The sequence below is a fragment of the Scardinius erythrophthalmus genome (assembly GCF_964197995.2).
Source record: "Scardinius erythrophthalmus genome assembly, chromosome: 12".
In the NCBI taxonomy this organism is placed as follows: domain Eukaryota; kingdom Metazoa; phylum Chordata; class Actinopteri; order Cypriniformes; family Leuciscidae; genus Scardinius; species Scardinius erythrophthalmus.
This window is the reverse complement of record NC_138232.1, coordinates 15,561,312-15,584,818: the sequence shown is the minus strand read 5'-3', so window position 1 is coordinate 15,584,818 and position 23,507 is coordinate 15,561,312. Positions and strand designations below refer to the sequence as shown.

The 23,507-nt window shown below is 36.7% G+C and overlaps 1 protein-coding gene across 2 annotated transcripts in view; it reads left to right on the top strand.

The window, feature by feature from the left end:
• The window catches only part of pik3r3b (phosphoinositide-3-kinase, regulatory subunit 3b (gamma)), a 190,893-nt gene that overhangs the window by 103,842 nt on the left and 63,544 nt on the right, over window positions 1-23,507 (top strand). For both annotated transcript variants that reach the window (XM_081380849.1, XM_081380848.1), the window contains 2 exons: window positions 4,626-4,827; window positions 11,589-11,674. In XM_081380849.1, the coding sequence (XP_081236975.1) occupies window positions 4,626-4,827; window positions 11,589-11,674 (288 nt within the window). The remainder of the gene's footprint in view (window positions 1-4,625; window positions 4,828-11,588; window positions 11,675-23,507) is intronic.

The window sequence follows — 23,507 nt, the reverse complement described above, 5'->3', positions numbered from 1 at the left end:
TATAATTGCCATCCAGTACATTTCTTCAAATTTCAAAGTTTGAACTGCATGCTGGTGAGTAAATTATGTAAGAATTGAAATGTTTAAAATGCACAACTAAATTGGGTGGGTGTGTTTGTCTTTACTATATAAATGCTAAATGTTCAGTGGGCAGAAAGAGGCTTGAGAGAGGCCGAGAACAAAAGTAGTTTGATAGAAAGAGAGAGGCAGTGTGTGTGTGTGTGTGTGTGTGTGTGTGTGTGTGTGTGTGTGTGTGTGTGTGTGTGTGTGTGTGTGTGTGTGTGTGTGTGTGTGTGTGTGTGTGTGTGTGTGTGTGTGTGTGTGTGTGTGTGTGTGTGTGTGTGTGTGTGTGTGTGTGTGTTTGTGTGTTAGTGGGGGCGCTACTATGCCGGAGGGTAGGTTCACACCATCTCTCTCTGACTTCGCTCTGCATTACTCCCACTGAAAATGAAACAAGCGTACACAGAGTCTGCCCCATCTTTTAGTTATGCCTGGTTGCTCAAAGGTGTTGCTTGACTTTGTAAGGACAAACCAAATTATGTAAGCACCCTCACTGAGTAATGCTGCATCATGTTTCTGATGCCTGAGAATTCTTACAGACCATTTATATCCTTAAATGTATTGATTGAATAATATTTAAGGATGTACTGCAAAGTAAACATATTATATTTTCCTCTAATAATATAGTGGAATTACTGAAGTGAAATATTGCATTATAATAACTACTACTAATTTTTAATATTAGTTTTGTGATGCAGTGAACAAAAATCAAGACAATTACTCACTATAATGTACTTGGGGCTATAATACATTTTGTATTGGGTCAATGTGTCTTCAAATCTTATAATGCTAAGTCTCTCTAGGATGTGCCATATGGCATATTCAGCATTTTTGCAATAACCGTTCTAAAAAAATCAATGGGCTATTATGGCAAATAAGCTTTTCTGGAAAGTCCCTTTGTCATGGGGTGCTCTTAACAATGCCAAATCCTACCTCCCTCTTTCCTGGATAAAATCCATTTGATTGTGAAATCAGGCATGCTTTTGTTTGATATCCTTAATTTAATCAACAAACCAATTCAAGCTATTACATCCATTTTTTTTAAATACCATGTTATCCAAAACTCCAGGAGTTTTATGATGCATGACTTAAGGATAGAAAAATCGAATTAATTTCAAGCTTTAAAAACACGAAACAGCAAAATATTGCTTCCTAAAGCATGACAATTTTACTTAGTAGAAGAAAAGTGCAAAAAGTTCTTTTTCTGCTAGATGTGACTCCATTTAGTGTTTTTTGAGTACCGTTGAGTGTCTAAGTCTCATTTTAAGAACATTACTCAGTGGTATCTCTCATGCCCTGAGCACCGGTGCCAATCTGGCTGGCCAGTAGCCAGTGTTCCTTCTTCCAGGAATGTGATTGGCTGTCTGCAGGGCTCCCCTTCCCTCGGTTGTGTCGTGCTGAGTCCAGATGGACTCGGCCAAGTTCCCAACCGTGGCCTACAGCCCATGACGCTGGCCTTTATTGAACAGGGGTCAGTCTCTATTGGTAATCTCCAGGAGGCAGCACGGGGTGGGACCGTCCGGCTCCAGACTGGGGCCATGGGTGTCTGTGTCTATGCATGCATTACTGAGTGCATGCATATAACTTGCTGATAGAAGCCCTCTTGTATCAATGGTCAGTGAGTCTCAGGCCAAGGTCAAAGTGCTGACCTGTTTTCTGATCGGCAGATTGTCAGACATTCATCACTCGACCCCCTGCCACCTGCCACCCACTGCTCATAACCTTTGACCTCTCTGCACTTATCTTCTATAAGCACTATGGCAGAAGTGCCTTAACCAGCCAACACCTTAATGGCTTTGTTCATGCTCATAATTCATGCAGGAAAAATGCATTTGACAGGGTACTAAGTCTGTGTGAGAGCAGCTTTTAGGCAGTAATCATTGAATGTGTTGTGACTGGTAAGATTTACTGAATGTATTGCAGGACTGGCCTATCTGCAAGCTGACACCCTTGACACAAAATTATGACTATTACTATTACTTCAAAAATGAAAGGGAAATGATAAAATAATGTGTACATCTTATGTTATCAAAGGATGAATAAAGCTGACTATACAATAATATGATTTATAGGAAAAGTATGTGCTAATTTTTACTAGTTGTGATTTGTTGTACACTTTTTTGTTGTCAGCGAGCACAAAACTAAAAATATGAATTCATTTGTTTTATTTATTTAAACATATACATTTGTATTTATTTAAACATTAATATAATATAATGTAATGTAATGTAATGTAATACAATACAATACAATACAATATAATATCATATAATATCATATATCATATAATATCATATAATATGTACTTATTTTTGGCTTAGAATTATAATTGACAATGTTTTATAATGTATTATAATTTTTTAGTTTTTAGTTTTCATTTTCTAAAATGAATACTTCTACAGCATTTTATTAATCTAAGTTAATGTTAATTTCAGTGTTTACTAATACATTATTAAAGTCAAACTTTGTATTTGTTTGGTAACAAATGCTGTATTGCTCATTGTATTGCACATATTGTTCATGTTATTCATAATTGAATAAGTGGCTTAGAATCAACATGTATTATATCTCTGTAAATTCAGTTCCTTCATGTTTGGAATATTTGAACATTCCATGTGGAAAAGAAGGTGGTAAAGAAAATCTTGTTTAAAAGAGATGTAGTTTTCCTTTTCTAACAGTCATGGTAGCAGTTATTCATCAAATGATTGTGACAAGAGTTATAACCCCGCATGTATTGTGAATACAATACATGAGGTTTCAGCAGTTCATTCTTAGTGAATTCCCCCTTATTTCTTTCCAGACTGGCGCTGTTGCATTGATATCCAGACTGTATACCTGTTCCTTTGGCTGATGAAGACAAATATTCATTGTGTGTAAGGGACTTGGAGATGAAATGCTCATATCTTTGCTGTGCCACCAGGGTCCACTTTAGCCTGAATCACAGATGCTGGCCTCTTTGCTGTGGGAAACCCCATCTCAAAGGAGCTCATCAATATGTTGGACCCTGTCGAAATAACTGCATTGTCCTTGTGGGCGCTTATAGACAATGGACTCGAGGGCAATGTTAGGCTAGCACTTTAACTCCTGCTGAGCTGACTTTCCAGTCCCAGGTCATGGGTTTTGTGTTTTTATGTGCCCTAATGTCCATTGGTGCTGTTTGAGTTCCACCTATATTATTAGAACCACGGGATGTTTAGCCTGTTTCTCTCTGCTGGTAGATTTTGGTATTGCATCATCTGGCTGCTCAAACCATCTCATGCATTGACGGCCATTCAAAAATATCAGTGCATTTCAAACTGAAATATTTTATGTTATAGTAAATAATTTACCATAATTTGTTTTTTGTACTTATGTTGTACTCTGTCTGCTGCCTTTCCCATCACAGATCAGGATTTTCAGTAAGGGCTTGAGGTTATGAGTTATTTTGGTGCTATCAGATCATGACCATATGAATGCCTCTATTACCGTGGTTCTTAACCAGGGGACCGGGGCCCGCAAGGGGGCCTCAGCAAACGTATTAAGTATTTAAATGATTAAATTATTATTAGTATATTAAAATAATCTAATTCTAATCACATCAGCACATGAAATCCCTCCCTTGTATTGAAGAAATTAATTATTGAAAGGGAATCTTAAAATGGAATCAGAAAAAGAAACATTAATATATCAATACTCCCAGTTTCTGTTCATAAAAAGGTTTTTAAACAAGCAGCTTTGTCATGATAATGGCAGAAGCCATTATTATAACATAAATACAAATTACAAAGATACTGATAAATTATCTACATTGACATCATAAAATATTTGAGATTTAATTGCACTGATACTTCTTAATGGCTTTTGATGGAGTGGCGAAGGAATTTATGACAAGGTGTGACAGTGCCTTTTTGCAAGTAAACATAAAAAAGTTTGGCTCCTCAACCAAGAGTGAAAGGTCAAATGGTGGAATGGGCTGGGAGTTACAAGTATCTTGGACTTTTCATTGATAAAAAGTTGTATTTCAATACTTATGTTGAGTGTGCAAGAAAGGCCAGCAGCGGTTACACTGTCTTCGGAGGCTCTATACTTTTAATATCAGTAGGACTCTTATGACCATGTGCAATAAATCTTATATTGAATCTGTACTTTGCTTTTCTATATGCTATTGGTATGGTAATGTAATTGTTAATCATCGAAACTTATCGAGAGTCCATGTCAACCAAGGTAGTACGATTATTGGCATAAAGCAGACGGGGTTAACAAATAGCTTTTAACAGTTTGTCTTATAGAAAGCTAGAGCTATTCTTGCAGATTTTACTTATTCACTGTTCCATGTTCCAGTGCTTCCTTTTGGTATATGTTTTAGTATGCCTAAACTTAAAAGCAATCAGTATAGGCATTCTTTTGTTCCAACTGTTGTAAGGCTTTTAAACTTGTAAGATGTCAGAATGCTGTGTGTGCTGTTTGTTTTGTTTGTGTATTCTGTATGATATGGTTACAGATTTTTGCTGCACCAAAAATCACCCTTTGGGCTTATAATATACTTTGAAGTACCGAAAATAACTTTCATCTTATCAATCTCTCAGAGACCCAAAGCATAGAGGAGTGTGGACAGCAGCTGAAAAGAATCCTCGACTCCCCCAGTGTGCCTCAGGCTAACCACCAGCTCCTGGTTCATCTGACCCGACACCTAAGCAAGGTGGCCGAAAGTCGGGGAGCAGCTCAGGCAAGCCCCAGGCTTCTGGCTCTGGCCTACAGCGAGGCCATCTTCAAAAACAACCACTTCAGGTACTGTCCATAACTTGTAGTCAACTGAAATCTACAAGTCTTTAAGCTACATCGTTTGAACGTTTTGAGTCGGAAATATGTTTTAAATGTTTTTGAACGAAGTCTGGAATTCCAAGACAGTATTTATTTGATCAAAATACAGTAAACAGTAATATTTTGAAATATTATTACAATTTAAAATGGTTTTCTATTTTTATTTATTTAAAAATTCTATATATTCTTATGATGGCAAAGCTGAATTTTCAGTTGCCGTTACTCCATTCTTCCAAATCACGATCCTTCAGAAATCATTCTAATATGCTGAATTGGTGCTCAAGAAACATTTATTATTATCATTAATGTTAAAAAACGTATTCTGCTTCTTTTTTTCGACATGCATTTAATTCGGGATTCCATGATGAATAGAATGCTCAAAATAACAGCATTTAAATTAAATCTTTTTTGTAAAATGTATTTTTGTTAGTTGAATAAAAAAATCTTTTGAATGGTAGTACATATCCAGAATAAGGGGCTTTATTTGTATGAGTGTAAGGTAACTTATTTATAACAAATTATGTAACAAGATAAATAAGAAAAGAATGTATTATCATGTTCAATTTTGTGGTTGCTCTTGTGGAAAAAAGCAGTCCTATAAAAATGATCAAAGGCGTACATGCTCACATTTACACATGCATGTCCATACATGTTCTTTGTTTCAGCAGAAAGCCCAGCTGAACATATGTCAAAGCCTATCTTTATTCCCCTAGTTTAATTAAAGTGGAGCAGAAAGAGATGAGGGAGCTGTTATTTCTGATCTGTCCCTCAGCCCACTGTAAGACAGCCCTTAATGGCTGCAGCTCCAGTACAATCTCCTGAGAGGAACAGCACATTACATACAACAGATGGGAATGCTTATTAAAATGTGTTGCACTATGTTACAATACCTTGTACTTGCCATTTGAAGAGTACCAGGAGTGAATGTTGATAACTAATTAGGGGTTCAAGGCAAGCGCGTAGCGCTGAAACCCTATTGTTATTGTTAATTTTCCCATGATGCAGCATTCTCCATCTAAAACTGATCGGGCAGACTGAACCGTAAGTCGTAGAGACTTGAAACTTTGAGGTCTGGTATTACTCACACCGCCTACAACGTCACCAAAGTTGCGCCCCGAACGGCCTGACGGGGGCGCTACACCGATCAAAAGCACAAAATGGCTCATAACTCCTAAAACGTTAGGCGTAGGCTCAAGTGTCTTGTATCGTTGGAATCCTTGGCGCAAGGCAGACATGCATGCCTCGGATTTGGGGAAATTTTGGGGTATTCAGGTTTTTTCAAAAAAACTACTTTTGCGAGCTAGTCCTAGGTTTTTGGCCCAACCGGAACCAAACCAGTGCAGTGAAGATTCTCTGGAGAGTGTCTATCAATAATCATAAAAAAAAAATGTAAAATTGAAATTCACGGTCACTAAGGGGACCCAAAATGTTCGATGTGACCAGGGCCACTTTTACTTAAACGGCTATAACTTGTGAATGGAAACTCGGGACACATGTTCATGAGCTTAGTCTGAGGTCACATGAAAAAAATCATGACGATTGGCCACTTGGTGGCGCTATAACTGGTAGGGCTGGGTGATATGGCCTAAAATAAAATCCCAGATTTTTTCATATAAAATCTGATTTAAATCAGTCAAATCTGCAGATGACAAAGAAATTGTTCAAAACAAGTTTTAACTTTTTTTTTATTTTATTTTAATATCCCTTGTGGGATTTGATCTGGATTTTCCCCTTGGGGTTAAAGTGCAATCAGAAACAAAAAGCCAAAAAGACAAGATGGCTGGCCCTGCCTTTGTAAACAGTGAAAATGTACAGTAACATAACATAATGTAACATAACATAAAATGGGTGGATTGGGATTGGGGGGGGGGGGTGTAAAAAAAAAACTTGCATCACAATAAGTGTATTGTGATTGTCAAAACATCTGGTAACTAAACAGAATTTTATCAAGTTTAGTGACAACACAATTTTACATGGTACAATGACTGGTATACTGTTTTTATTATTGCTTGACACAAATTTCCCAATTTCAATTCAATTCTTGTGATTTGATTCTGATCTTGATTCAGTATCGATTCCTTTGGATATATATTAGGTACAGTTAATGTGTTATGTAAATTTTTCTTCCAAAAAAATATCTCACCTAATGCTGTAAACATACTGAGCCCTGTCAGCTGGTATTATTATTAAAGGTTAAAAAGGTTGACGTCACAGTTGCAAACTGGTACTACCAACAAAATATAAGTGCATTCCTGGAACTGGGCGTTGTTACACTACATCCTTATGCATCGCTTTCTGTCTGGACTTTTACATGCTTTTCCCAAACCACTGAAGTGACGTCGGTGTCCGGGTTAGCAGTAGCATGAGCCGTCAGGCAAGTGTTATTTAAATAAACTCCTGATGTACTTACAAACTTTCCAATGCCTCGTTATATGAGTACAGAACCTATTTGTACTACTGTAGAAGTTCCCTTTTTCAATACTGATATTAAAGATTTGGCAAACTGGTTCTGCTAAACAACATTTCTTCTCTTAATTTATCAACTTTATTTATGAAAAAATGATTAAAATAATTTCCAATTTCATATGGTTTAAAAATAGTTAAAAATGAGTCACCTGTATCAATAAAAGAAGAAATTTGACTTGATTTCCTGTCCATTATTTCATTGAGTGTACACCAATTTTTTTTACAATCATTTTTACGTTCACTTATTTAAATTTTTCCTATTCATTTTAGTTACTTGATTTCTTAATTTGCAATAGACGTCCCAATCTTCCTTGTTCCCAGTTCTGTTTGCTGTACCCTTTGCCACATCTCTCTCAAACATAATGTTTTTCAACTCATTAACAATCCATGGTGCCCTAACATTCTTCACGGTACATTTTTCCATAGGTGCATGTTTGTCCACCAAAGGGTAAAATAATCTTTCAAATGCTGACAATGCATAATCAGGATGAACTTCCTTATAAACATCAATCCAACATACATTATTTACGTCTGTACAAAATGATTCTTGACTGAATCTCTTTTATGATCTTTTTATAAATTACTTTTGTTTACATGCTTGCTAAATAAAACATAATATATTTTTACACATGTGCTTAAAGGCCTTACTGTGCGTTCACACCGGACGCGAATAGCGCGTCAAATTCGCGCCTGCCGCGTCTATTTATACGCTTGACCAATTTGTGTGCATTCGCGCGTCAAGTGCGAAATTGACGCGCGTAAAATCAAAAGTTTGAAGCGAAATTTACAGTCAAAGGCGAAAGTTTCGAAACCTGTTGGCGGCCGTATTTTTTTTTAGATGTTTATCGAGCATTAGCATTAATCGAGAGAATCACCGCTCGTCTATGTTCTGGAGAGCAGAAACAGCTGCGTAGGGGACATCGTGGCTGTACTCGGGTCCACCAAACCCTACAGAGGGTTTCAGGAGTTTCACAATTTGCTCCAGGAGGTAGGTTTGGTGGACCTAACGGTGAGGATGCTGACGAGGACAGCGTAGGCCGTATAAGCCTCGGCCTCGAGTGGTCGCTGCCTGACGAGCCCGCGCTGCACAGCCCGGCGCGAGTTTCACCCTTGCCCGCACCTAATCTGTGATTTTTTTTTGTTTTGATAATAAATGGAGCCAGCCTTCAAAAGTGAAACCTGTCCTGTGATTTTTGTTTTTATACACTAAATTGTGTTTGTTGTCTTTACATTAGATTAATAATGTTTCATATAATCTAGAATAGATATGGAATAAATAGCATTCAATACAAAATGAGTATCTCATATATTGAAATCGAGTTTTATGTTTTTATTTGCTTTATTGTGCATTTTAGTCATATTACAAAATAATTTATTGAGGCCAAACATAAAATAACATTATAAACTGTCACTTCACCACGTGACAGCAGCATGCAAGCAAGCTCCTGATTGGTTAACGCGGCGTGAATTGACGCAGAAGTTCAGATTTTTCAACTCGGGCGGCAGACGCGAATTCGCGTCAAACGCGTGAATGCACAAATAGCACTAATAAAATCATTCGCGCGTAACGCGCTTAACGCGAACTTGACGCGCGAATGAGGCGAATTCGCGTCTACCGCGCCGCGCTAAACGCCTCATTCGCGCCGCAGGAATTTTTTACGCGCGTAACGCGTCTTTGCACCCCAGATTGAAATCACTCGCGCCTGACGCGCTATTCGCGTCCGGTGTGAACGCACCATTAAAGAGCTTGAACCCTGATAAATGCTGCTTGCAGCTTTAATTATTTATGTAGCCTGAATGTTATTATGTACTAAACCTCTGTATCAGACTATAATACATGATGATATTTTTGACAATGGAACAGATTTTTGCATATTTCCTTTTGCTACAGGTTAAATGAAGCATTATTGTGATCCCTGTCATTCTTGACTGTGCCAGAGGTTTCAGAGGCACCCCATAGAGACCCCTAAAAGTTACTGTGGTGGAACCATGGTCAAGCGAATGTAGATGGTGGATGTACTGTACTAATGCTGATAAATGAATTATATAAATAATCAGATTATGATTATGTTTGATGCAATTGTACAGTTTGTTCAAAATGTAAATTACATTTTTTTTACACATTCCAAAAATGTATTTGATAAATGTGATTATTGAATAATCAATAATTCTTCCAAAAAGTCAATGGTAATACTGTAATTATTATAACAACAATAATAATTATACCAGTAGTGATTTTTGTCATAATCATGGATCCTTAGGTAAAGTTATATTGTATTTAATTATGGTAGAACTTTTATTTAGCAAGGACACATTCATTTGATCAAAAGGGACAGTAAAGACTTTTTTAATGTTACAAAAGATTTATATTTCACATAAATGATGCTCCTTTGAACTATACATTTATAAATGAATCCTAAGGAAAAGGATTTCCACAAAACTATTTAGCAGCACAACTGTTTTTAAATGTTTTCATTTTTCTTGAGTACCAAGTCAGCATATTAGAATGATTTCTGAAGGATCATGTGACTGAAGACTGGAGTGATGATGCTGAAAATTCAGCTTCGCCATCACAGGAATAAATTACATTTTAAATTTATAAAAATAGAAAACTTATTTTAAAAATGTAATAATACTTCATAATGTTGTACTGTAACTAGTATGTTGTTTTTAATGTATTTATGTTTAGGTGAGCATGAAAAACTTTTTTCTAAACTTTTGAATGGAAGTGCATACAGGGGTACCGAATAAATACCACATTCATCGACTATAGTATTTTCTTGTATGGAAATGGTGGTATCAGTATGGTACATGTCCAAATAATATGGTAATCCCATGATACTTTTTGGCTAGTATAACTAGCCAGTATAACTCAGTTAAATAGCTGGTCACATCACACCCTCTATAAAGTGCCCTCCTGAATGAAGAACTTTAGTGCACATAATAAAGAGTAGTGTGCAAGTGAGTAACTCAGTCAGCACATTGTAGTCCATTAAGTCGCCTTGCTCTTATTCGATTGTGAGCTGCTTTCTTGTCCCTCTGCCAAGAGACTCCAGTGGGACTTTCCTTGCTGTTAGCGGCCTGTCAATTGTCTCATGGCTCTGGGGCAGTTCAGGCAAAGGGAGAGGGTGGATGTGGAAGTGGAGGAGGGAGAGAGAATGCATTATGCCTCAAACAATCATTTTTGGTTAGTCATCAGCTTCACTCACTACCTGATGTCATTGAGGCATCACAAGACCTGGATTGCATCTGAATACATAAGTAAATGAGCATTCTCCTCTAAAAATCCAATAGTAAATAAACAGTTACCAGTTCGCCAAGTAGATTAGCTGCTGCAACTCATGACATGACCTATGTGTGTGAGCGATTATGACTGACTTGGTTGTGGATGTAGGTTTCACTTATTTTTGATCTGAACTTTCCATATTTCATGACTAATAGTTGTATATCAGAGCATTTGTTTAGGTCTAATGACACTTTTAACCCTAGCATGACAGTAGGGCTCTTCACACTGCACTTAACCCTGGGTTATCGTCGTCCTAAACACCGCTTTTTACCCTGGGTAAAGGAATGTTTCACACTTGTAATTTAGAAGCAGGTTTAGCACCACTTTTTACCCAGGGTTATGAAACCCTGCTCTGCGCTTTTGCAGTGTTAACCCTGCATTGCTGTGCCAAACTTGTACAGTGTAAAATGATGCGGTGTTAGAATGTTAAACCTAGACGTTTAGCAACAGACAACCAATTGCTGGCTCATATTTGCGTGCTTTGTACAGTCACGGAAACACTGCACATTGTATATAAACAGTAAATTCAGCATTTGAGAGGCAAAATGTCAAATGCTGAAAGGAAACGTGATAATTTGAGTGAAGAAGAGACCATTTCACTCTTAACTTTGTAGACTGAAGTATCCATTCAGTAAACTCGAAAGTACAATCGGCAATATTAGGATGCTGCAATGTTAGAGTTTTTATGTAAACAGGTCGCATGCTGCGTTCATCCAATCAATGACACTGACCCCGCAAATATGCAAATAAGAAAGTTAATCCAGGGTTTAGGAATGTACAATGTGAAATGTCATCTTATGAATACCCAGAGATTAATTGTTAACCCCCGGGTATATTATGAGCAGTGTGAAACATTAAGCAAGATAACCCAGGAATCAGTTTACCCAGGGTTTAGAATGACCCAGGGTTAACTATTTCAAGTGTGAAAAGCCCTAATATATACTTACTCTTAAAATGTCTCTCTCTCTCGCTCCAGTGCGGATGTAAACCCAGAACACCATGTGAAGATTCTTGAGGCACTTATCATGGTTGGAGGCCTAGTGGAGATACAAGCTGCTCCAGGTAGGCCATCAGAGGTTCTCATTTTCTTTATCTTCTGTAGGTTTGCCTTCTCGGATGACCTTTTATTTGTATACCTTGAATTTTAATAACTCACCTTTGGAATTGTGTGATTGAAAGCTTATTGGATCACCACATGCTTCCTTTTTATGAGAATCCAGCGAGGTTTTATATTTATACAATGATTGGTTTGTTAACTTTCAAGAATTATTCAAATTTAGATTTTGTCCGAAAAGAGTCATGCTTTTATGCCTTTGAGGATGGACAGATCTGGAAGTAGATCTGATGTAGTGTCGTCTGTGAATGTCCAATAAATTGTGTGTGTGAGAAAAGTGATTAGTTGATGTGGGCTCAGTAAATGTTCATGATACTTGCATCTATATAGATTACTGCTTCTTTACTCCACTCAGGCCTGACTAAACTTTGTTGTTATGGATCTTCTGGCTACACATGCCGTTTATGTTCCTTATGTACTGTAAGTGTGGTTTCACTACAGTGAAACTGTAGGCTGCAGGATCGCCAAATTACTAAAGAAAACGTCAGTATGATGGTTTAAAACTGTACATTTTTTGCCTATTACCAACCACTGTGACTTATACAGTACCAATGACGGAAATAGGCGCAGTTAGAATAGCAAAATATGTGGGAGAGCGTTGCTATGGTGTGGCTATATTTTATTGCAATAGGTAGCACTTCAAAGTTAATACCAAATCAAAAGCAAACAATTTGTAATTGAAAGGGTTTAATGTTATTATCTAGTGGTTACACTTTAAATAGTTACAACATAGATGTCTGAGATGCTAAAATCATATACCATTAATTGTACCCAGCATATATGTAAAATGTTACGAGAGAGAGAGAGAGAGAGAGAGAGAGAGAGAGAGAGAGAGAGAGTTGGAAGGCTGAGCTCAGGTAGATAGGAAGAGCAAATCCCCTAAGAAGAAGAGACAAAGAAAAGACAAAAAGTCCAGAGAAAAGAGGAGGCAGAGCAACAGTTACAGTCTTCTTATATCCCTTCCTTGAACATGTGACTGAAACCCAAATGTGAGACATTCAAACTAAACAATCAGCAGATTGAATCTTCCCCTGCTATAAAGGTGTGACGATAAACAGACCCCTGATGTACACATCTTGGCGTACGGGCCCTGATCACTTATCAGCACTTCTTGTGCCTTTAGGAATTCCATATGGCCCTTTTGGTAAGGAAAGGGGGGTTGGAACAGGACAGCAAGTGTCTTTGTTCAATTTCAACCTTACAGTACAATCCAAACATTGAGTTTCAGTCATTTAACTTCCTGCAATAGGATTTAATGAATATAGGCCTATTGGAAGTCTGGAGATAGTCTGAAGTAGACTGTCCTGGGAAGTTAACATCAGCCTTTTATAGTAAAGGAATAGAATAAATATGTATTAAACTAGTTGTTTTTTAAATTTCCATTTTGATGCAATTAAGAATTGAAGTTGCTCAGAAGCTAAATTCAATTTAAGAGGTAACTTTGCTCAAAATCTCTGACACAGAGGCTCAGTTTGGGATGAGGTAACAGACTATAACTTAGAGCTAATAAATGCACCACCCATGGACACATACATATATTTATGGGTCTGGTGTGACCTTCTCTTGCTGTTGTGGAGTCATAACTTTAGCCCTAAGGCAAGACGAGGGTAATGATATGGGTGGCAAGCTAAAGCTGAGTTTTACTTAGAACTAATAGTCATGGTCAGACTTTCTCTCTCTCTCTGGTCAGTAATGATTTTGAAAGACATGTCTTATGTTCACAAAGGCTGTATTTATTTACATATTTTATTTATTTACAAACATAGTAAAAACAGTAACATAATGAAATATCATGGTTACACTTTATTTCGATAGTCCACTTTAGACATTCTACTAACTATAAGTAACTTTTCAACTACATGTCAACTAACTCTCATTAGAGTATTAGTAGGCTGTAGTAGACTGTCAGTAGACTGTTAGGTTATGGTTTGGTGTTAGGGTTCGTGATAGGATAATAAGTTGACTTGTAGTTGCCAAGTTACTTAAAGTCAGTTGAATGTCTGTTGGGGGAGCATCAAAATAAAGTTTTAGCGGATATTAAGCAGACATTCTACTAATCCTCTAATGACAGATAGTTGACATTTAACTGCAAAGTTACTTATAGTTAGAAGAATGTCTGAAGTGGACTATCGAAATAAAGTGTTACCAATATTATTACTAGGGATGTGCCTGAAGCCGAATACTATGTTGGAAAGGAAATTACGCATTTTATGGAGCCCCTAGAGGGACATGGCGAAAAAAAAAAAAAAAAAAATATATATATATATATATATATATATATATATATATATATATATCAATGCTTTTGCTTTCTCTCGCAATTATATTGTTATTACATTGTTATTTTGGTCATTATATTGTTTATAATTTGCAGGCATCAGGGAACTGCTATCAATATACAGGTTATTGAAATCGCTTTTTACTTTCACTTTCCAATTCGTGATCACTCGTACTCCTTGTATAGGGGGCGGCGGTACTGACTACACATTTTACAAGATAAGATATTTGTCAGTGACGCTCAGGTTCTGTTGTACACCAAATCCTCCACCATCATCATCTTTCCTTACTATCTTCACGTAATAAGTGAAATCATGATGTACTTTAATGTAACCGACTACCACAGCAAGCCTAACTATGTCTCTTTACGTGCTCTGTAGAATGCGTTATTCATTTTACGTGCCTTTCCGAATTCGGATTTTGGCTTTGAACACATAATTATTATCATTTTAAATAACTGTTTTCTATTATAATATATTTAAAAAAAAAATATTTAGTCCTATGATGATAAAGCTGAATGATCACTTCATTGATCCTTCAGAAATCATTCTAATATGCTGAATAGGTGGTCAAAAAACATGTCTTATTATTATCACTGTTGAGAACAGTTGTGCTGCTTAATATTTTTGTGGAAACCATGTTATTTTTTTATTCTGTTGAATGGAGAGTTTAAAAGAACAGCATTTATTTGAAATTGATTGTTATAAATGTCTTTACTGACACTTTTGATCAATATAATGGGTCTTTGAATAAAAGTGGCCCATTACTTTCTTTTCTTACACCTATACAAAGGTAGTATAATAACTTTCTGGTTAAACATTTTTATTTCACTTGCATATTTTACATGCACAGTACTACTAACCCTCGAGCATCCTTTTAGATTTGTGTGGATAAATAAACTCAGAATCTGCAGAGACTGCAAGCTTAGACTCTCCTTCCTAATGGTTTCATCATCTCTTTCACTAAAGGCTACATTAACAGGGGTCAAAAGGCACAGATGGCACAGAAGTGAACCTCTTCACAGCTCAAAGTGAGATTTTATACAAAATGCAAAAGAGCAACCAGAGCTAAAAAAAAAAAAAAAAAAAGGGTTAGAACACATCTATTCACATCATAACCCATCAACTTATGTATGACTTGCTTTTTGGAGGCAGGCAGTAATGTACTTGGAGTGCTTTAGCAAACAACTGACCCCTCCTGTGCCTCCAGCTCTCCAGTTTGGCCTTAATGTGTTCCAGCTTGGTAAAGTTTGTTGGCAAAACATTGCGTTTAAAGAGCAATCTTTTGGGGGCCACGTCAGGCTCACTCTCTCTTGGATGACTGCACTTGTCAAATGCTGATGGATTCACTGTGGCTGTTAGCATGGGCTCTGGAGTGAAAGTGAGAGAGAGGAAAAGAAACGGAAAGTAGGCAAATACAAGAAAGCTGAGAGAAGAGTGTGACAAATACAGTTTAGGAAAGGTCACAACCACACTTATGTAGTTTTTCTGTCATTGCCGGGGACTTCAGTTCTTTTTCTTTATGGAGAAACAACAGAAGAAATGCAAATTTTAGAGTATTTTGAACGTGTGAGTCTTGCTCCGTTCTAAAACCTAGCATTTTATAATGCACACTACTGTTCATGCTCACCAAAGCTGCATTTATTTGACCGAACATAACAGGAATATTGTGAAATGTTATTGCAGTTTAAAAGATGGCAGACAAGCCAAAATAGGGATGAGGTTATTCACTTTAAAAGTTTGTAGTGCTTTATTTGTCATTTATTTAGGCAAAGTTGTACATAATTTTAATTTAGGCCATTTATTGGTTATAGACCATGGCATAATAATTATCAGCCCTAAAATAAATGTGCATTTCTATTAATACTGAACAATGTATTAATGACATTTATATCAGTGTGATTAAAAATTGAGGTAACACTAGCTAACGAATGCATTAACTAAGATTAACTAACATGAGTAATATATTTCTCACAATATTTATTAATCTTTGTTAACATTAGTTAATAAAATACAACTGTTCAGTGTTTCTTCATGTCAACAAATACAACTTTTTATTTTAAATATGTATTAGTATATGTATTATATGTATGCTTTGGAAGTATTTTTCATTGTTAGTTCATGTTAACTGATGAATTAACTAATGTTAGCAAATATAACCTTATTGTAAAGGGTTCCCATTGAGGATTATTATAACTTAGAGTTGTGTATGCTATGTATGTTTGTGATGGGGAATCACACTGTTAGCTGATCAATATGCCATAAACAGATCGACAGAGTTGCTGTTCGACATACTGTTTTTTTCCGCCTCTTTTGTTTTTTACTCAACCACCTTCTTGCCAGTTCTTTCATTTTTCTCATTTAGTAATGTGCTGAGTTGGCACATTTAAATAAATAAATAAAATGTATTTGTTTTGGCCGAGGGAGTGCTCATGATGTTGTGTTTAAAAGTCCGATCTATATCTGTCACTCTTTCTCTCTTTCTCTCTATATATATGTTTCTCTGTCCCTCCTATAGCTTTTGTTTCCCATCACTCAAAGCTGTTCTCGGTCATGCCCTCAAGCACTGACTTTAACCTCCATATATACACAAGCGCACATGCACACGTTCTCTCCTGAGGTCATGTTGCAGCCTCATGGAATTCCCCACTGGCTGACCCGGTGTCCCAGATGACCCTGTCAAAATGACCAGTGCTTTCTTCCGCAGCCTCTCAGCTGCACACAATCACATGCTTCAATGTACCATGTAATAATCTTTGAGCTGCTCACTCTGTGGCCTTTGTTCCACAGCCCTTTTTTTTCCTTGCTCTGTCTTCATCCATCTAGGGTCATTTGCAAGCACAAGCTCAAATTTGGCATTCTGCTTGGTCATACAGGCCTCAAGCCTGGTCATTATGGGCAGTCGTAGAGCTGAAGCCTTAAGAGTGGGCAGTTAACATAAGAATAGATGAGGTCAGATGATGAATAATTGAACTATTCATGATATTTTATATATAATGGATTACTTTTTTTACTGTATATTTCATGTATTAGCGTCAAGCAGTCCTCATACGCCATGGACTAATTCAACTGAGCTTTGATGCTTAAGGAGCAGATGCCCTCTCTTTCCCCCTTTCTCTCTCTCATTCCCAGGCTTTCTCTCTCTCTCTGATTACAGCATTTCTTCATTAAAGAGATAGCAATCTCATTAAGGTTGCCTCAGTTGCACTCTAAAACACATTAATCTTCCTTTAAGGATCCCCTGCCTTCTCTTAGCACAGGGCAAATCAAGCACTGATTAATATGACGTGGTCGATCTTAAGCTGTTTAGCTAGTTTTCCTACTGTTTATAAGGTGATCCGGAGAAAAATTTGCCACAGCTGATGTGTGACGTTGTGCTATATTCTTTGCACATTTGCATTGTAAAAACAGGAAAGGTTCTTAATATTAATTGTGGACATGGAGCATATTCACTTTTTATTTATTTGTTTTCTTTTCAATGATCTAATAATGAACTTTAACTGGATAAGAATGTCATGGTCAGGTATTTTTTTTTTATATAATTTTGTATTTTTTTTATGTTTTTTTTTAAATACCTGTTCTGTAGCATTTTTTTTTTTGTAGAATTTTGACAGGGGTGTTAAAATATTATATTTTAAAAATTATAAATAATGCATAAAATATCATTTAGAATGTATTTATTTATCTATTAATGTATAAATATATAAATACATAAATATTACAATATTTTTGATCCCACTTTATATAGCTTTAAGTACTATGTACTTACATCCAAAAATAAGTACATTGTAAGTGTATTGTGTTCATGTTGTATTGTAAAACACTTTTGCTGCTATTGAGGTGGGATACGGGTAAGGTTAGGGACAGGTGTGGTGGTATGGGTAGGTTTAAGGGTGGGTTAAGCTGTAAGGGAACGGTCAACAGTGTAATTACAAATGTAATAAGTGTAATTACATGCAGGTATTTTCAAAATATAAGTTTATACTTTAAAAAAAAAAGTTACATTTAAGACCTAAATCAGGAAAGTCTACTGGGACTGTTGAGTATTAATTATGTGATGGTGCATAATTAATATTAATAAACCAAGCCTTACAATTTTTCTAAGTTAAAAAAATTGCTTTATTTATGAATCGTTTTTCCCTGAATATCCCCAAACGAAGATTGTAGCTAACATCTGAGGATAAATTGGTCCCTAAATTTTAGCAAAGTAAACCCCCATAGACACACGCACAATCACACATTGTGAATCATTTCCTCTGGCGATATGCCACCTAATCTTACTCAAATATTTGATGCGAAATGGCCAGTGTGGAAAGAACAGGCATGACGCCAGAAGACTCATTACTGTCTGCCCAATATTTTACACCCATTAGGAATGATGGAATAACCTCTACACATAGATAAAAATCCTGACACTGTCATGTTCTACACTAACTAACCATCCAACACTGACAAAAGAGACTCTGATTTGTGGAGTTAACATTTTTAAAGTGCTATACTGCAACAATTCGAAGAGAAATATATATCTAGTGGTGCATCTGCATGAATGCTTCATTTGAACGGGTAAAATGCACAATACTGCTAGTTCAAAATAGCCTAAATTTTCCTTTAAATGTTTATTTTACAATAATTTTATTGGATGAGAACACTTTTTGGCACTGCAGGATGCAGTTATTCACCATCACTTTATGAGAACCCTAGAACGTGCTTCCTGGTATAACACTGCCAAGGGCACAGATACTTTACTGTTTATGTTTGTCTTGTTATCGGTAGCTGTGCATTAGCAGTTCTTATTTCCCCCTAGGTCAGTTTCATGTGTTTTTCTCTACCACAAGTTTTTTTTTTTTTTTTTTTTAATGAGCAGATGATTTTAATAACAATAACTTTGCTTTCATGCAAAACAAATCCTTTTTACGGTGGCCTGATAGTCCTTTCTGTTGTTCTGAGGCAGTAATTCTCCTTATGTATCTTGTGTATCTTACTTACACACACATGAACTTTTCTCTGCCAGCTTAGCTGCTCTCATATGATATGTTGTTTTGAATGAGAGGTTTTCCATAAAAAAGTGACTCAAAAACCATCAATGCATTATGCGTTTCAGGTACACACATTGTTAGGAATGGATATAACCAGTGAGGCTGCTGTTTAAAGGTCTTAGCTAAGAATTCTAAAAGCTTTGGTCTGATTGTGTAAATGGTGACTGACCCCAGGTCAGTATATGTGTTAGGGCAAGCTCAGGGTTTGTCTCTTTAAGAAGTGCAAAGCTCATTACCATGCAGACTGCTTAGCATGGACTGTACGTACTTAATTTGTGTATGTTTACGTATAAATTTTGTGTGCGCACTTAATGAACTAAGAATTGCATCGCTTCCGCAGTCGTCAGCTTACTACTTACTTCATTGCCTCTCATCCAATTATGTGTTTGCGCAGCCATGACATCATATGCTGTACGCATGGGTTTATTTGATCAGATTTACATAGAGACAAAAGAAACAATTTCCTAACATTCTGATTGCAAACAACTGCGCATACAGATTTATAAAAGGTCCAGTGGACAGTAGTGCATGAAAAGAGTAAGCGTGTGTTTGTGCATTTGTGAATGTGAGTAAGTGCATGTCACAGAAGAATTTATACCACCATAAAAAGCTTATAAATCCTAACACACAGCTATTCGACCTTGACTCTTTCTCTCCCCTCCTCTCCCCCTCCTCTTTTTTTATTTTCTTGCTCTGTCTCTTCAGGGGCAGAGTTGGAGAGACAATCCGGACCAATTAATATAACAAATTACTCGCACACATGCATAAATGTCATATGCAGATACACTGGCACTTTGCCAACAAAGGGAATTGGCTGAAAAGAAATGAGAAAAAACAGCCTAGTTTCAACTTGGTAAAGAGAAATCCCTGTGCCGGAGGAAATTAAGTATGTGCCAGGAAAGAGCAAAGTATCAATGAATGTGATTTTGGGGATACAAAGGACATAGTGATTGTCGTCCCCAATCGGATGTCTTTTGTGTTGAGACTTTGATTTTATAAATAGTTTTTATGTACACGTGTACTATAATGGAAATACTAAACACTTTTTGTATAATGCAGTCTGAGAAAGTCACTATATCTTATAGTGCTATATCTTACCATTTTTGATCATTTACATGGTTTTAATGTCTTGCAAGCTAGCTTAAACATGTGACATTTTGTTGTGAAATTATTTTTTACTAACTTTTTTAACTTGTCAGCTAGGTAAATTGATCTGAATGACCAACACACATTAGGTTTTGTCAAGTCCTGGTAGTATCAGTAAGAATTGGTCGATAATTACACAACAATCAGTAATGTTTTGCCATTAAATGCCACCATTCCTCCATGTCTGTATAGTTTTATAAACTATGTATAATTTATTATTATAATTTATTATATATTTTAATATATTTCTATTGGGATAAGTAAAAAAAAAAAAAAAAAAAAAGGCTTGGCAAATAAAATCGGCAAAATTTAAGCTAATACCATGGTACTTTATTGTAATTGTATCCATGCATGTGCTTATTAGATTTAATAAATAAAATAAAACATTCTCCTAGCCTTTTGGTCAGTCATAGATGAGGCTTGTGTGTTCCATTGCAAATTTCCAAACCATCTGCGGCTTTCAGGGTGTTTCCAGTCAGTTTCATCAGCATGTGTCAACTCTAATGTATATATTTGTTGCATCTGTTTGTTTTGCCTCGCTTCCAGTTTTAGCACTACATTTTGAAGTACAAGACCTTGTATAACTCTTTTCCACTGGGAATGTGTGGATGATCGAGCAAATGGGAGAAAGAGAGAGAGAGAGAGAGACTAAGAGAAGTGCAAGCGTGTCAAGCTCAATTTGAGTACAGATTCGGTTTGAATTTTCCGTACTCACTGGGGAAGAACATAAAATACTTACTTTTCTATGTTTCATCAAGTTAACTTTACATTACATTATATTTTAATAACTGTTAGGAAAACTTTGCATTGCTTTAAAAACAAGCTAAACAAAAGTTAGATTTTAGCATAATTTAGTTTTAGTTTTAGTTAGCAATAATAACCCTGGCCTGTAGTACATGAAGCCTAAAATATAAATGACAGGAAGTTGCCTTAAAACCCATGAGCCTTGGGTTTGACATTATCACGTGAGCGTGTCAGAAACTGGCATGTGAAGAGATGAAGGGTGAGATGGGAGCAAGCTGTCAAAAGATGTTTGCCGTGACATACATGTGTTATCTGAGAGGCAGAGGGGCAAGAGAGTGAAGAGATGAAAGACAATCTAGCAAGATATGAGTAGCACGAGAACTTCAGATCAGCGTCGCATAAATGAGCAGCGGAGACTTTGTCCGCTGTGACTGAGGCCCTAATGCGGCGTGATTTATGAGGCTCAGCCTCGGGCTGGGGTTTTATGGCTTTTATGTGGTTGAGCAGTGTGTGCAGCACAGTTTATCAGGTCATCTGCACTGTCGCAGATACCATCTCACTCTAGCCCGCAGAGAATAATGGCGTGACATTATGGGCCTTTAGCAATCCCTTAGAGCAGGGGGTCAAGGTTAGCCCGTATGAAGATGTGAAATGAGCCCTGATATTGTCCTGAGCTGAGATGTGTAGAAACAGCTCTAATTTCTGTTCACATTTCAATAAAACGGCTTCCTCACCTTTTCTCTCACGGGGGGAAAGGTTTATAGGCTGCCGGGGGATCGTAATGGTCAGGGTGGCAAGATGGAAACAGGCACACAATGACATCTCAGCCTCACACACGCATACACACACAGAGCCCCTGAGACCTCGCTCACACAACCTCATAAACACACATACACACATGCATACATCCTCAAGTGTGGTCTGTATATATTCCCCTGACCCCTAGTGAAGGAGCATGGGTAATGAAATTTGCTCTCAAAGGAGTAGTAATACTGGTTTTATGCAGTTTGAGTATTTGATATTGATGACGTTTTTCTTTTTATAAATTGTTGATATCATATTTTAGTTTTACCTTAGGGAAATAAGTTGTTGTTAGCCTGTAATATTAAATGTCGACCAGTCAAAAAAGTTGAAACACCAAAAGGAACCATTTGCACTTCCATAGTTTTTTAGACATGATTCCATGGTTGTAGTAGTAAAACTACTCACCTTTCATATGCTCAAATGTTAAAAATGACTATTATTCAGGGCTGGACTGGTAATCTGGCATACCGGGCAAATGCCCGGTGGGCCGACGTGCTTTTTGGGCCGATACATCTCATAGTTTTTTTTGTTTTTTGTTTTTTTTTTAACGGCCCATAAAACGCGTACATCGGCGGCCCATTCGTTTTGTTTTGTTTAATAGGCGGCGCTGGGTTTGTGCCGGTGTAATGCATTGGTCAAAAAAAGTAAGCGTTATTTTTTTTTCCACTGACAGACCGGCCCATGAAACGCGTAGATCAGCGGCCCATTGGTTGTTTTCTTGATTGACACTGGGCTGGCCCAATCACAGCTTTAAAAACCTCCCCCTTTGGGCTTTGAATGAGCGTGCAGTGTCAAGTGTGTATCTGTCAAAAAAAATAGTCTGAGAGAAACGAAAGGAATGTGCAGAGAAATAGTGTGTAATAGAAATAGCAGACGCTGTAAAATGTGTCAAAATATAAATGTTTTCTGCAGCAGCAGGACCTTCATCAGCTCTAGTGGCTGATGAGGAGGATATGAGGAGGATGAGAAAGAGTCCACTCCGCGGTAAGTAGAACTACTTTCAAAACACTTAGGCTATGTCATGAGTGTAGGAACCCATAACCCAGTTACGCATTATTTCCACATCTGCATAGTTGACGATTACAGAAATTTAATGAGACGCGTTTTTATCCATGTTTTCCGCCAAAATAAAAGCTTGATGCAGTTTCCATCAAAATAAAAGATCATGTGCTGATCTCTTTCAAGTATAGAAATTAGTACAAAACTAAATATAAAGTTTTCTTTATTTTTCAGTGCATTTGTTTTACAATATATGCACAGCAAAATCCCCAGAGTAAAATTAACTCTGTTCAGAGAACATTTGGTCCCTCTCTACAGAGAGTTAAAATAACTCTGAAACAGAGTAAAAGTTAATGAGATACTTAAGTGATTAATTAAGTGATGATTGGGCATTAATGATGAACACCTGCTGTCAACAAGTTCTCAGCAGAGGAGGATTAAACAACTCCATAAACAGCATTACCAGCTTCACTTATTACTAACCAGACTAACTTTATTTCTGTCATACGTTTACAGAAGTTCGTATTGAGAATTGAGGTTTAGATGTTGACGATTTATTGAAAATGTATGATCACCATTATCGTGATGAATGTTTCCTTTAGTTGGGCAGTTTGACTCTAGCTTATATTTTTGAGTGTTTATGGTTTTTGTAACAGCTTTTACCAAAACATGTAATTTGTTGCAAAGAATGCCAGATGCAAAGATGTTCAGGTGATCTAGTTTTCAACAACAAAAAGTAGAATGATGCGCTTATATCATCACTGTCCAAAAGTGGT